This window comes from Anoplolepis gracilipes, chromosome 4, assembly GCF_047496725.1.
Source record: "Anoplolepis gracilipes chromosome 4, ASM4749672v1, whole genome shotgun sequence".
In the NCBI taxonomy this organism is placed as follows: Eukaryota; Metazoa; Arthropoda; class Insecta; order Hymenoptera; family Formicidae; genus Anoplolepis; species Anoplolepis gracilipes.
In genome coordinates this window covers 5391174-5406480 of record NC_132973.1, presented here as the reverse complement: position 1 = coordinate 5406480, position 15307 = coordinate 5391174, and the positions used below count along the sequence as shown (strand labels likewise).

Sequence of the window (15307 nt, the reverse complement as noted above, 5' to 3'; positions counted from 1 at the left end):
AGTGGATTTTATCATTTTCTAAAAACATTTATTGTTTGCTTTAGCTATTTTTATCTTGACAAGCGTATAACTTTTGCCTCTTTTGTGTGCCAGGTCGATTTGTTGCCAGAAGTTCAGTTGGTGACCGCTAGAATTATCACTGCTGAAGAGGCATCCGCGCTTCGCTTCGAAGAGGCAGTTACAAAAATCGAGATTCATTCCCCACCGGAAGTAGCCATTGTTGCCGAAATGGTTAAAACGAAACTGACGCGAGCCCCGTCGCCGGAAATTATCGACGTATCTTCGTTGCAGCTACCAGCATTGGCGAAATCGACTTCTGAGAGTACTCTGACAGAGAGCAAACCTGACGCCGGCGAGGACCACAGGGTCTCTGTCAGAAATCTAAAGCCAGAGATTCTTTTGGACCTATCCAAGGTTTCCGATAACGGCAAGGAAATCGAGGAGACGGTCGAGGGTAATAGAGACATCAAGGAGAGGCGACTCAGCAGAACCGGAAGCGAAGGCTCCAAGAGACTGATCAAGAGCGAAAAGCAAGAACAGTTCCCTTTCACAATTGGCAGCCTCGCGCAACCGGATCGACCGGAACTGACGATTCTCCACGAAGGTCCAATAGAGAGAACGGCAAGTACCGGAGATATTACGGAAAAGATTGCAATGGAAGACGCGAAAAGAGGCAGTATTACGAGGTAAGAATTTCTGGCTTTTACAATAATTTCACAGAGTCGATATACTTGCGATATTATATTTAATTATTAGAATTAAATTTTATATATAGCTATTCTTTTTCAAAATAGAAAACTACACTACGCAAAAAAATTAAAGAGCCACTTTATTCCATATAAAAAGAGGCCAATTGTCAAGTAGTTGCACCTTCCTTAAAAATAATCAGAATAAGATCGATAAAAAAGCGTTTCAAAGCTTGAAGTTTCTAGTTTTAGAATTCTTTAAATGAATTATAATTCTTTTTGTTTGTTACAAAATTACATTGTAAGAAAGCAACGTCTATTGATTAAACTATTTTTTCAAAAGTTTGTCCAAGAATACCGAATTTAAAAAAAATCTAGCACAATTTCATGAATTGGGTGTTAAATAGCAGAGTTTTAACTTTAATTTCTTTTTTTAATGATTGTTCTATGATTTTTTTTCGCCGAGATATTCATTATTAAAGCAAAATCAAGCTATTGACTTTAAACTAGACGCTTGTAACTAGTGAAAAAATAATCCTAGAATAATTAATTTAAGTTTTTGAAATCTACAAAAAAACTTAACACTTCGGCCTTTTGTACGAGTAATTGGAATGCTTTTTATTTGTAAATGTTGTAGAGTTCATGAAAATTTTAGCGTTTTTTCATTAACTTTCATTGATTTAAATAAAAAAAGATAAAAGTGCAATTTTTACTTGATTTTTAAGTAACAATTACGCTTTAAAAATGAATAATGATTGAAAAACCGATAGGAGCATTTTAAAGTGCTAACTTTTCTCTTTAAATTGTTTTTTTAATGATTATTGTACGATCATTTTTTCACTAGTTATAAACGTTCAAAGTCAATAGCTCGATTTTGCTTTAATAATGAATATCTCGGCGAAAAAAAATTATAGAACATTCGTTAAAAAAAGGAATTAAAGCTAAATCTCTGCTCTTTAACACCCAATTAATGAAATCGTGCTAGGATCTTTTTTTAATTAGTATTCTTTTGAAAAATTTGTTCAATCGACAGACGTCGCTTTCTTACAATGTAATTTTTAACAAATAGAAAGAATTGAAATTCATTTAAAGATTCTAAAACTAGAAACTTCAAGCGTTAAAACAATCTTTTATTGATCTTATTCCGATTATTTTTAAGGAAGTTACAACTACTTGAAAACTGACCTTTTTTATATGGAAAAAATTGGCCTTTTAATTTTTTTTTCGTAGTGTATATCAACTCTGATATTTTTCTTTCAATATAGAAATTTGCTAATATTGATTATAAAAAATTATTATAGATGTAACATTAAAAATAAAAAATAGGTAAACGACTGTATAATTTTTGATCGTCGAGGATAATTTTGCACATTATACGAAAGTAAAAACAAATCTTTTCCATCTTATTAAATGTTCGATTATATGTACATATATCGAGAGGAAGTTTTGATGATTACGGAACGATGATCGATTGATGTAGCGCAAAAAGAAGGCCAAACAATTTTGTTTGCAGTACCGCAAATGTGCATGGTCTGTCGATCGAATTATAAGTTCGAGGAACGTTGTCGCCCGAGGGCTTCGAACGTCGATTTGCAAACAATATTGTTTACCTCCGCAGTTTGTCGCTCCCGATTAGGGTTGGATTACACGCATGGCCATAGAAACCCCGATGTGCTCGTACAATTTACTGGAAATCTAGGTCGTCGTTAAAATATATCGGAGAATACGTATCGAAAATTCTATCTCACTGAAAAAAATTATCATAATATGTCAGCATATGATTTTAAATCTATGTCAGAGAATATCCGAGGTACAGAAGAAATTAAAAAAAAAAAAAAAAAAAAAAAAATTATATAAAGAACAGAAATAGTAGAATCTCTCGATTTTATATTCCAACATAAATCTTAAATTCGTCACAAAACCACTAAAAGTACATGCAATTTAAAAAGGCCAAATTATTTCAGATTTATATAAAAATAACTTACGCTGAAAAGTTAAGTAAGTTTGCATTTTAGTCTACTTAAAAATTCTGTTTTTCAATTAATTTAATAACATGTTCTCTCCACCTGTTATTCTGTAAAAAAAAATCGAGCATTTGTTCAATTAATCGAGAGATAAAATGTAGCTACAAAAATGTCTTCTCTTAATTCTCCGCTTTCCCTCTGCATTGCTTCTTCTCTAGAAACTTTTTCACTGCCATTTATATTAACGGTGCTACAAGCTTTTCGCAAGATTGTGGGAGTTACACCCACGTAGAAAAGCACTTACTGCGGAGTGCTATTTTTTTATAGGGCGCTCGGATTCACATTGGAATTTCACGCAGCGCATGCGACGTTACAGTCCAAAGTACGATGTAATATTTATTTTCTCTTCGCATGTCTGAAATAGTACAGTAGTTTTTGCTGACGAACAAATTCACTCGTTTTGTATCGCGATTTTTACATTTTACAGTTACTCTGTATAGTTATTCTCTAATAATAATATAATTAACACTAAAAGTACCGAGCGGTTTTTTTACTGTTTCGATTTTTTAGATTAGAACCTATTTTTTTTAGATAGGATTCCGAAATTTTGTAACTTTTCATCAATTATTTTCTTTATTAAATGATTGATGAAAAATTATATTTTAAAATTTTATCTTTTACACAAGACATAGAATATTAAACTAAAAAATAGAAACGGTCAGAAATCGCAGCTCGGTTTTAGTGTTAAATGTAACTAGACCTATTAAAAATTACATTCATCCATATCAAAATTTTACTTAGTTTTATTAAATTAATATAAATCCGATAGAAATTTAATATTTTCATTAATTTCTACATCTATTGTTGCATTATCATATTTAAAAAATAAGTATAAATAATTGAGGATAGATTGAAATAATCGAGGATGGATTGAAATAATAAAAAAAAGTGGGGAGAAATCGATAGACAGACAAAGTTCAAGTTTGATTTCGGAACGTAAAGTAGACAGACAGATGTGTAAAAGGAAGGAAATTCCGAAGGCTTTTAATATAGGCTGACGATGTTGATGGGTGACGAGAAAAGCAGAATAAGCAAAATATTAGTTTAAAGAGTAGAAAAGGATGGAAAGAAACCGATATGGCACAGCAAAGTGGAGACGGACAGCTGAAATCAACCAATGTTGAACGCAAAGTGATAGAACGCCCGACAGGAAGGCCAGAAGCGCATCAAAGACGCAGATTGACGTAGTTGTAAGACGCTGGGAAAGAGAGACGAAGATTGTGACGTAATAAGCGGAGAGGAAAAAAGCTGAATATGTGTACGTGCATTTGCGTCGTGAGACGAAGAAAAACGACCTCGGCTCGCGAGATGGAGAAAAACTGAGATAAATAGACGTAATGCATTTGGACAAAAGGCAATGGATAATAATCCTAAGAAGAAGCTGTAAAATAGAAAAAGACAGCGCAGTCTCGACGAGACACAAAGGATTATGTGTTGTAAAGAAGATAGGAAAAGATAAAGGTATTCGTTACAAAGAAGCAGAATTACGAAAGGAGGCAAAAACGCGTGAGCGAAATAAAGATGCATGGAATTGCCGGTGGTCACAGAAAGATAAAGCTGAAGAAAGAGAAAGGAGAGGGAAAGGACGGAAAACCTCAGCGATTAAAAGAAGGACCTGTGTGATATAACGAGAGCGGAACGACTCGTTGCATAGAAAAAAATAAATGCATAAGAAAATTGACAGTTTCAGTCGAAACTTATGTCTTCTCATTTATATGAGTCTCGTAAAATATACGAACAAGTCAGAATGCATGTATTAACGTGAATACGTACAAACAGAATTGCGTATTTAATATGGAAATTAAAGAGGATCATCTGTCAAAAGTTAATACATCCTATTTTGAAATTCATAAATTTGACGTTGCAGAAAGCCTTTTAAAATATAAAATTAATATGATATAAAATATATAATTTAAAAATATAATTTAATCTCCGAATCGTAAATATTATCCTATATCGGACCAACTTTTTACAATAATTGTATCATGAAAGCTTTATAGTGTCTCTAGTCAAAAATTCATGAAAATAAAAACTTTAGTTTTAAAGAGTAAATTTCTTTAATCCAGAAATTGATTATTAATTTTATATTTAAAAAATTCACTTTGCACACAATGTCAAATAAATTTGAAAATTCATAAATTTCGAAATGTATTAGATGTAATAATTTTTGATACAGATGATTTATGAAGTTCCTCTTTAAGTCACTTGTTTTTTTTTTTTTTTTAACAACTGGTGAACACAAACGAAAAGAATTCTTCAATTAATCTTACACGTAAACTTTTATAAAAATTTTAACTGTAAACTTAATTATATATTTAAGACTTGAGAGTTAATATATATTGAAAGTTAAAATTGCAAAAGTTTCTACAGTGCGAAAAAATGTGTGCGGTGAACTTTGACCTACAAAAGTATTGTTCAATTTTCGACGGAAAACACCAGCAAATATTGAGCCAACGTAAAATCAGCGTGAATATATGAATACATGTGTGAATATGAATGTTTGAACGTACACAATATATGTATACGAACATGTGTTATTTTCCATTAGTTGACGGACAACTAGTGCCAATTGTATATGACATCATTTTCGCTAGTCAATTAAGCGTCCTCCATCGTAAGACACTTTAATTGCACTTCAACAGCAGTTGTTCTAGCTTTTATCCGTATTAATGTTTAGAGTTGTGACGTGATTTCAACATTAATCAACGCCATTTTCTGCATGCGTAATAAAGACGCTGATATTTGTTACGTAAGTCTTGACGTAATCGTCCGTTAGCTTAAGCCTCGTTAAATATTTTCTCGACGTTAAAAAAATGTCAGAAGCAGAAGCTGACGGTAATTCCGATTCTGTGGAACAGCATTATTCAGTGAGAAGAGGATACGATTATGAAGAAAGATATCAAAAGAAAAGAGAGCAACGCGGCTTTTACCGCGCTTATGTTGCGTGCAAAAGGAATTTGTACGCACACGCGTACGCAGAATGAGATCACATGCAAAGACAATACTTGTACGTAAAAGTTTCTTCATGGACAGTGCTTCTGTTATATACGCATGCGTATATATGTATATATTTTGTATTTTATAAAGATTGCAATTTACTACTCTAATTAAGCGACAAGACAATCTTAATCTTCGTAATATTGTTACGGTTATCGTTTGAGAGTAACGTTGCATTGTGTACATTCAGTATAATTGTGTAATAATCACTGAATAATTAGCCATTGTACAAACAAAATCTTGCGACAAAATAATTACGTTTATGTAATTATTATAGAAATATTTATAATCAAACTGAAAACAAAAATATTACATTCTTTGCATGCGTTTGTATGTGAATTTCAAAAGTCAGATAATTTTTATATATAAATAGAAAGGTCATTTCTTTCTCTTGTGTGCAATAATTTTTAGATTTTAGAGTAAATTAGATTATTAGAATAATTTAGATTACGGACTTTACAGGTCTAGTTAGCCCAGGAAATTTTCGCTTTCCGCGTAGAATCTCGCCAGTTACCAATCTCGAAAAAATCGTACCGTACGACTATGGAACCTATGCCGTCACTTATCGAAAATTGGCTCGACCGATACGAGCTGTTCAGATTACTTCTCGGACCACATACGCCCACGCACACATATACACATGTGCACATATATGTACGTAATACATGCTCCTACATGTGACTTTCCAAGCACGTACGTTACACACACCAACATTGTGTTACGTTTTGGCGCGTACGTACATATATACATGCGTGCGATCATCAAGATACACCTTTACATCTGTGCACACGAATCCATGTATATATATACAGGGTGTCCTGTAATTGGAGAAAAACTTGCTAACGGCATAGATTCTTGAGATCATTTGGGGACGATTTTTCCTCAGCGAAAATGTCGAGGCGCATCAATAATTCCCGAGTTATAAGCGATTGAGAAAGAGGCGCTTTTCGCAAACTAAACTTTTTGCAGTTAAAAAATTACCAAAACTACATTATTCAGTTAATTTCAGATAGAGTTTACTGTAATAGAATTTTAATTTAAGGCTTAGATGTCAAGATATATAATAATAAAAATTTTCACTAAGGAAAAATCGACTTTAAATGATCTCAAAAATCTGCCATTAGCAGGTTTCTTATTAATTACAGAACACCCTGTATATAGATGAATGTATGTATGCATACATGTGTTTGCAAATACACGCACGTCTTTTGATTTTGCCCAACAGCTCCGCAGTGCAAATCTTCAATCGAGCCAGTCATGTATGTACCATACATACACGTGTACATTCAATGTCCATTTTCATTTCTTGGTTCCTATATATGTATATATATATATATATATATATATATATATACTATGTATATATGCAGGTACGTGTACATATTCTCACGTTTATATCCGCTGTGCACGTCCAGTCCTTCCATACAATTGAGTACAAACTGTCCACACACATGACTTTTTTACTTATAAGCTACGTGTCTCGAGAAAATTTGTAATAATAATAATAATAAAACACGGTATTGTTAATATATATTGAAAAGTCGAGAAAATGTTTTTTTCTTTAACGGAACTTAATTTCTAATGGCAGAGTTATTTAACGTTGAAAATTAAAAAGAATTTTAAAACGAGTTAAACTACAAACGAGTTAAACCGCAGATATAAAAGAAAACTTTTCTCTAAGTTCTTTGCAGTAAATTGTATACCGGCGGAATTTTTTAAATTGAAGACTAATTGAAATATTCAGTGAAATTACAAGTACCAGAGCAAAATCTTAACTTTAATTCTTAACATATAGATACGCGAATCAAAATTACCTTAATTATATGATTTTTAAGATTTGTTTTTCTGCCACCTTACTACATATGCATTTATTTTTCAACATATTTTTAAATATTTAATATTTGTAATTTCTTCGCGTATTTATAATCTGTTTTTATATTTAATAATTTATTTGTTTAACATTTTAACGTATTAAATTTCGCGTCCGTTTAGTTTTTTAAAATTTGATTTTATTTATTTACATTTAATTTTGCTCCTTAAGCCCTTGCATTTTACGTTTATTATTTGGAGTCTTATTTATATATATATATTCAATGTTTAATTTTTCACACATAATTTTCAATGTTAAATATTGATTTAAATATGAGTGAATTTAAAATTCTTCTTAGACATGTATATAAGAATCAAATTCGATAAGGCAAATGCTTCTACGTTATATAAATTTTTCGCGTATTTATAATCCGTTTTTATGTATCTGTAATAATTTATTTGTAATATTTTAACGTATCAAATTTCGCGTCCCTTTAATTTTTTTAAATTTGATTCTATATATATATTAAATATTTAATTTCTGTCACACAACTATATCAATGTTAAATAATTGAATGAATTCAAAATTCCTGTCACAGACATACATATAAGAGTGAAATTCGATAAGGCAAATGCTTCTACGTTATATAAATTTTTCGCGTATTTATAATCCGTTTTTATCTATCTGTAATAATTTATTTGTAATATTTTAACGTATCAAATTTCGCATCCCTTTAATTTTTTAAAATTTGATTATATATATATATATATATATATATATAAATTAAATTTTTAATTTCTGTCACACAACTATATCAATGTTAAATAATTGAATGAATTCAAAATTCCAGTCACAGACATACATATAAGAGTGAAATTCGATAAAGCAAATGCTTCTACGTTATATAAATTTTTCGCGTATTTATAATCCGTTTTTATGTATCTGTAATAATTTATTTGTAATATTTTAACGTATCAAATTTCGCGTCCCTTTAATTTTTTTAAATTTGATTCTATATATATATATATATATTAAATATTTAATTTCTGTCACACAACTATATCAATGTTAAATAATTGAATGAATTCAAAATTCCAGTCACAGACATACATATAAGAGTGAAATTCGATAAGGCAAATGCTACGTTATATAAATTTTTCAGGATACCTTGCATGTAAAGTGTATCGTGCGACCCGGTGCACGCATACATACGACTGATCATCACGCATAACTCATGTATATACATATAATGTACATACACAGAGTCACGTCGTCGCGTAGAGAGCGCGCGCACGCACAGCAGTCTCTCCTCTCTCGCGTAGAATACTCTCGCGAGTCACCCGCGCCTCTGGCAGTCTGCGTGCGTCCACGCTCGGTACACGTTATCGTGGTTGCGTTTGCGCGCTCTTGCGCACACACGCGTACACGCGCGTGTGTGTGCACATGTGTATGTGTATGTGTGTGTGTGTGTGTGTGTGTGTATGTGTCTTGTTTATTAGATCAGAGGAAGCCAGTTTGCAGTGACGCACACACGGTGTGCTGGAGACACGGCAGTGAACACCTTGACTCTCTTCGAGGTGTAACGCGAGGAGCGACCACGTTCCTTCGCCGAGGTTCTCTCGACGTGCTCTCGTAGTTGCTTTCGTTCGCGTGCTCTCCCTTTATTTGCTCTCTCTCACCCTCGAGCAGACGTCAAACGATGTCTCGGCAAACGGGTAAACTGTCTGTCTGCGAGATCGGACGTTGAGACCGGAAGTGAGCGTCGCGTCCGCGACATCGTCTCGCTTGGATAACGGAAGTTGAAGTACGTTGCATTGGTATCGATTCATGTTTGAATTTGTTGGTTCTCCAATATAAAACGCGTGAAGGAAAATAATTGATGGCCTTGGCTTTGATTTCAAGAGCGATTGATAAGTGTGCGAGCTGCACGCGACTCCCTCTCGTATTTCAATCTCACGAGTTTTGCAACTAAAATTATTTCATAGTTTATTTAAATTAGGGGCTGTTGACACATGCTCAGTTATGCGCTTGGGGATTCTCTGGGCATTCCGTAGAAAATTCGTCTGTATGTACGATAAATAAATTCGCGCGTAATATAAATTAGATACGTAATATAAATTAGATGCCTCGTGCAATTAAAATTGATTGAGAGCAGAAGGCAATTAACACGCAAAGAATAACATTAAATTCAAAGCAGAAATTTTTTTATAATGAGAAAAATATCAGAGTTGATTCTACGCAATATTTTACATTTAAATTTTCTCATTACTATTAAATATGTACCAATCAGATTGTTTCTACCGCGGAATTCATAGCAGTAGCTGGTACAGCATATCATTCTGCTTGTACAGAAAGAAGCTCGAATATTGAGTGTAATTTTACATCAACAACAGATAAATCCAAACGGTTCTTGAGACCAGCGGAGAGAATATTCTTTGAAATATTTTTTCAGTCTGGAGATATCATAATCGTTCGAATAAGAGGAATTTTCTGCAAAAAAGCAAACACAAGAGATTCATCACGTTCTCGTGCGGTGATTTACACTGTTCACATGTATATCGAAAATATGCATACGTTCCGCATCGAGAATATCACTCCTACACAAGCGACCAATAAACCCTCCTATAATATTCTTCGCGTTATATGTTTCCGTTGTATTAATTCTTATTAATTCAATTGCACAAGAGAGAGATATCACATTGAAAGACCGGGATATAAAATTTTCATGCTTCAATTATTTCTATTTGGCAAAGATAAAAAAAAAAAAAAAAAAGAAAACATTAAGGAGACAAAAAAAATTTTCATTCGCTGTTTAATATTCATCGTATTTTATCATTTATATTAATTATAACAATCATAATAATTTTGCAAGCTTCTGTAAATATACTCAAGTCAATTAAAGATACACATGTTTCGTATGATTTACATTTCTAATTTTTTTCTAAATTTTTCGATTTTATCATAAATTTCTATTTTTGTTTCTATATATTTATATTATTAACTTTTATTTACATAGATTTATATTATTAATTAGATTATATATTTTTACCGGTAGATCAGAAAGAATTTCAATCGACGAAATCATTTTAATTTGGTTTACCTATCATAAAGAGAAAGCAATAATCCGAAGATAAATTAATAATTGCTTTTATTTTTATCTGTCGAGGCAAGTGTTCGACGATATTGAATAATTTCATACCAGCCTTTTTATATTTGGCTGATTACGTAGCAAGCGGATCATTTGTAATTAAAGAAACCAATTGCACGCAAACCTGATCGAATTTCCATTACGACAACGTGCTGAAGATTCATTTATTGCCACGACAGCCTCGTGTCAGCAGTTTCTGTCGCTTTACACGAAGCCGTCGGGTAATCACGCAACCGCACTGCTTCCGTTCTGACCTCTAGTTTTCCTTGTTTCTCAAGCCTCCAAGGTCGACGTGAATCCAAAGGATCAGTCCGCGTGCCGAAGGACCTCGCGATTCCTTTAAGCGAAGTTGCGACTCCAGCGCAGGAGTTTCGAAAAAGAGAGAAACAAGAGGAACCATCGTCGCAAGAGACCAAGGAAGCTCGTGATTATGGACAGACACCTTCGCGAGAAAAACGATCGCCATTGGACGAATTAATCTGCAAACACGAGGAGGACAATCTGATCTGCAAAGAGCACTCTTTGGAATATCAGAGCCAGACGCTCGAGAGCCAATCGGATCATCTGTTCCACGAGGTGATCACTTCCTCGTTGGAGGATCTATTGACAACAGTCCCCGAGAGCTGGACGCGCGAGGTCTACGAGGAGAGCCTCGACGAGGTCGAACATAGCTTCAAGGAGACACAGTATTCGCCTAAGGAGAAGCGCGACGTGCAGACGCAGACCGTGCAGGAATCGAAAGGCACGCAGTGCAGCCCCGAGCAGAGCGTGAGTCCTTGCGACGAGGAAGCGCCCAACATCAGCCCCTTCCACGTCAGCCGCAAATACTTTCAGAGCCCGAGGCGGGAAGTGCAGACGCAGACCCAGGGCGAGAACAAGAGCGTCCAGTGCTCGTTGGACGACTTGGGTGATCTCGCGAACGCCGCTGTAAGCAGCCCCACCAGATCGGAACAGACACAGGAGTCGAAGAGCATCCAGTGCATTCCGGAGGACCTCTCCGACAGATCAAGATCCTCCTCTCGGGAGGACGTCCTGCGCAGTCCGCGACGCGAGGTCGAAGTACAAACCTATCAAGAATCAAAGGCGATCCAATGCAGCGACGACGAGCTGCTCGAGACTGATCAAACGAGCACCGATCATCCAGAACGCACGTATCCTAGCAGATCGGCCAGCTCGACGTCCAAGAAGACCGAGAGCTCGCCCTCCTCGAGTTTAAGTTCACCGCGCAAGTTCCCGACAGTCGTCTTCGTGGAGGGCAAGGGGGACATGACCGTCACGCATAGGGAGCACGATGGCGACGTCACCTGGTCGAAGCACTGGGGTCCCGAAAGATTGGTGGAAATATACAGAGAACCGAAGACCAGCTTAGGACTCAGCATCGTCGGTGGGAAGGTAAGATATAATTAAATAATAGTGCGACACAATTTGATTACGTTATTTTTTTCACGATAAAACCTGATAAAGGGAAAACAGAAATTTACATTTTCTTACGAGAAATATTTAATGAAATGAATATGTTTTATATTACATCTTAATTAAGAATATATTTTTTCATTAACGTTTTCTAATTATATTAATTACAATTATTTTCAAAATTTTATCTCCAGCTAAATCAATTTAATACTTCGAATTGCTATTACAAGATTAATTTCAGATTTACAACGAACGAGTATTTTACGCATACGTATACATATTTATATGTAGTTGCAAAATTTATTTTTATGAATTCCAGTGATTCGATCGATGCAGATAATTCTGAATTATTGGCCAGTTCTCACGCGCGGTCGTGTCGAACCGCAATTTTTCATATCTCTTTTATTAGCACGCACGAATATAGCTGAGAATATAAGCGAGAGAGTTGGTTCGCCGATATTACCGCGCTATTTTATAGCTCGCCTTTAAAATTGGGAATGTTACGACAGCTATCGAGACATTTGGACAGAGTTAGCGAAGTAGGTCGAACCCACTGGATGGTTGCTAGTTGAAACAGATGGCTTGACAGATCTCTATTTCGCCCACATCGCATGATTGATGACCTAATAATTCAGGCCGATAATTAATATTAGGTCTTACTAAAACCGATACATACCTACGCATATTCGGGACTTTCGCTGGACGTCCGGTCTTTCACTGATTTTGCGAATAAATTCGCGACGCGAGGTTAAAAACTTTTATTAATTGGGATATCGAGAGTGTTGGTTATGAATCTAATCAATGGATTCTTTATCGACATACATTAAGTTGCTTTATCGATATACATTATGTCGTCCCGCGATACACATCGTATACGCGACACATCGCGCTGGCTACACTTTTCCAACATTAAGCCAACAAGATGACATAATAGGATCATCGGCTTTGGTTTTGGCGACCTTTTCCCCTTCCCTTCCCGTTACCTTGAAAGCTCTTTGGAATTACGTTTCAAACAGACCATCGGAATATTGTGCATTATTTGGATAATGCAACTCTGTATTCAATTAAATCGCGTACAATTATTTTCCACCCCTGGTTACAGATAATTGATATTACGCACGCGCGCCCGATTATAATTCATCGATAGATAATGCAACAATCGCAGAATAGAATTCGCTGCTAATTAAATATCGATACGTTTGTACCCCTCGTTCTACTCGGTAGATGCAATCGATTATTCGTTGCCCGCTGAATTGTGGTATCGAATAAATGCTTTAATTCCATTAACACTTGTTGACGATGCGGCGATAAAGCAACGAGAGATTAATGAGAATAAATGACCGGGGGAAATTGGACGGATATCGGATCGGAAATCATGGGGGGGGGGCCACTCCGGGGGGGCTCTGTCTCAAATACTGATGTTCGACGTGAGGTTCTTGGAGTTAACGAAGTTGAAGACCAGCGTGAGGCTTTGATTAAATTTAACTGCGACTTAATCTATGTGAATCGACCAATCACGGCTCCGTTGATTGCACTTCGTTTAGCGGGACATTAAACGATGATCGATTTCTCGTTTCAGGTTGATTTGCACAACGGCAGCTCCAGTAAGTCCCAGAATATCTCCGGGATATTCATAAAGAATGTGCTGCCGAACAGCCCGGCCGGTAGAACCGGCGGTCTCAAGGTAACGCGGTTTTTCCTTCGCACTTCAATCGCGAAAATTGTATCTTTCCACGCTTTGACCTATTTGAACCTCTCGTTTCTCTATCTGGGTGATTGTAAGACTAGAAAAATATAATACAACAAAGCGGAATTGACGTTTCAATTGAGATTTGATCGTGTTAACAATATACAGGGTGTCCCATTTTAATTCCTCCAGACGAATATCTCGAAAACCAAGCCTGGGAGAGAAAAATGTTTCAGGCAAAAGTTGTATGGTTTCGAGGGGGCCATAAGATGGTACCGTTGGTCTGACCTTGAAGAGTCATTTGAAGGTCACGTGAAGGTCACCTCAATTTTTTTAAATGGCATCCCCTATTTTTTTGTTATATATTCTTGTAGCTGACTTCGAGAACTTTCCAAAACACTATGATGAAATGTTTTTTCATTAAACACTTTTCGAGTTATAAGGCTTCAAAGTTGCAATATTTTGACATAAAATACAAGATATCTCTCGTAAAATATTCATTTCTCGATTATCTTACCCTAATACTTTTATGCACAGAATAATGAGACGAATCAATTGGTGTAAAGAAAACACATAGTTATCTTTGAGAAAAAATCTGAATTTGCAACTAGCAGTTACACATTTTTACTTTAACATAATTATGTGTTTTAATTACGCCAATTGATTTGTCTCGTTATTCTGTGCATAAAAGTATTAGGGTAAGATAATCGAAAAATGAATATTTTACGAGATATCTTGTATTTTATGTCAAAATATTGCAACTTTGAAGCCCTATAACTCGAAAAGTGTTTAATGAAAAAACATTTCATCATAGTGTTTTGGAAAGTTCTCGAAGTCAGCTACAAGAATATGCAAAAATATATAGGGTGTTCCATGTAAGAAGTTCAAAATGACCTTCACGTGATTTTCATGTAACTCTTCAAGGTCAAACTGATGGCACCATCTTATGTCCCCCCCCAGAAACCATACAACTTTTGTTTGAAACATTTTTTCGAATTTTCTATATTTTTCAAGATATTTTACTGGAAGAATTAAAATGGGACACCTTGTTATATTTGTATATGTTAAATCGCACATTTTAATTCACAAAGATTAAAAGGGATTGTAACTTAAATTTTTTTTTCAATCATCAAAGTTATTATGATATATTTCTATCAATTCCTTCCTTTGTAAATTAAGCGGTATTAAGATTCAACAGCCTGTGATTGTGTGCCATGAGATCGCCGTGTTCGATTTAATTTGCCCTCTGACATATGTGCTTTCAGATCGGAGATAGAATAATTGAGGTGGACGGCGTCGATCTGCGGCATAGTACGCACGAGCGTGCGGTGGAAGTTATACAAGCCGCCGGAAATCCTGTCTGCCTCCTCGTCCAGTCTTTAGTGCATCTGGTGAGATCTTGGTCACGACCAGGAATATCAAATGTGTTTTCTTTGTCCGGACTCGAGAAATTCCACCAGTCAAAAACTGGCTGGTCGTGAAACGAAGAGAACCCTGCTCTCGTATCGACAGTCGTATTATATTCGTTACATATGCAAATAT

At 35.2% G+C, this 15307-nt stretch overlaps 1 protein-coding gene across 5 annotated transcripts in view; it reads left to right on the top strand.

Moving 5' to 3' along the window:
* The window catches only part of LOC140664685 (multiple PDZ domain protein), a 101956-nt gene that overhangs the window by 68697 nt on the left and 17952 nt on the right, over positions 1-15307 (top strand). For 4 of the 5 annotated variants that reach the window (XR_012046487.1, XM_072890034.1, XM_072890033.1 and 1 more), the window contains 4 exons: positions 94-686; positions 10944-12057; positions 13658-13762; positions 15031-15156. Coding sequence is in view for 4 of the 5 variants with exons in the window: in XM_072890034.1 (XP_072746135.1) it covers positions 94-686; positions 10944-12057; positions 13658-13762; positions 15031-15156 (1938 nt within the window). In the remaining variant the exon portion in view is untranslated. The remainder of the gene's footprint in view (positions 1-93; positions 687-10943; positions 12058-13657; positions 13763-15030; positions 15157-15307) is intronic. The other variant, XM_072890035.1, reaches the window with a different exon arrangement.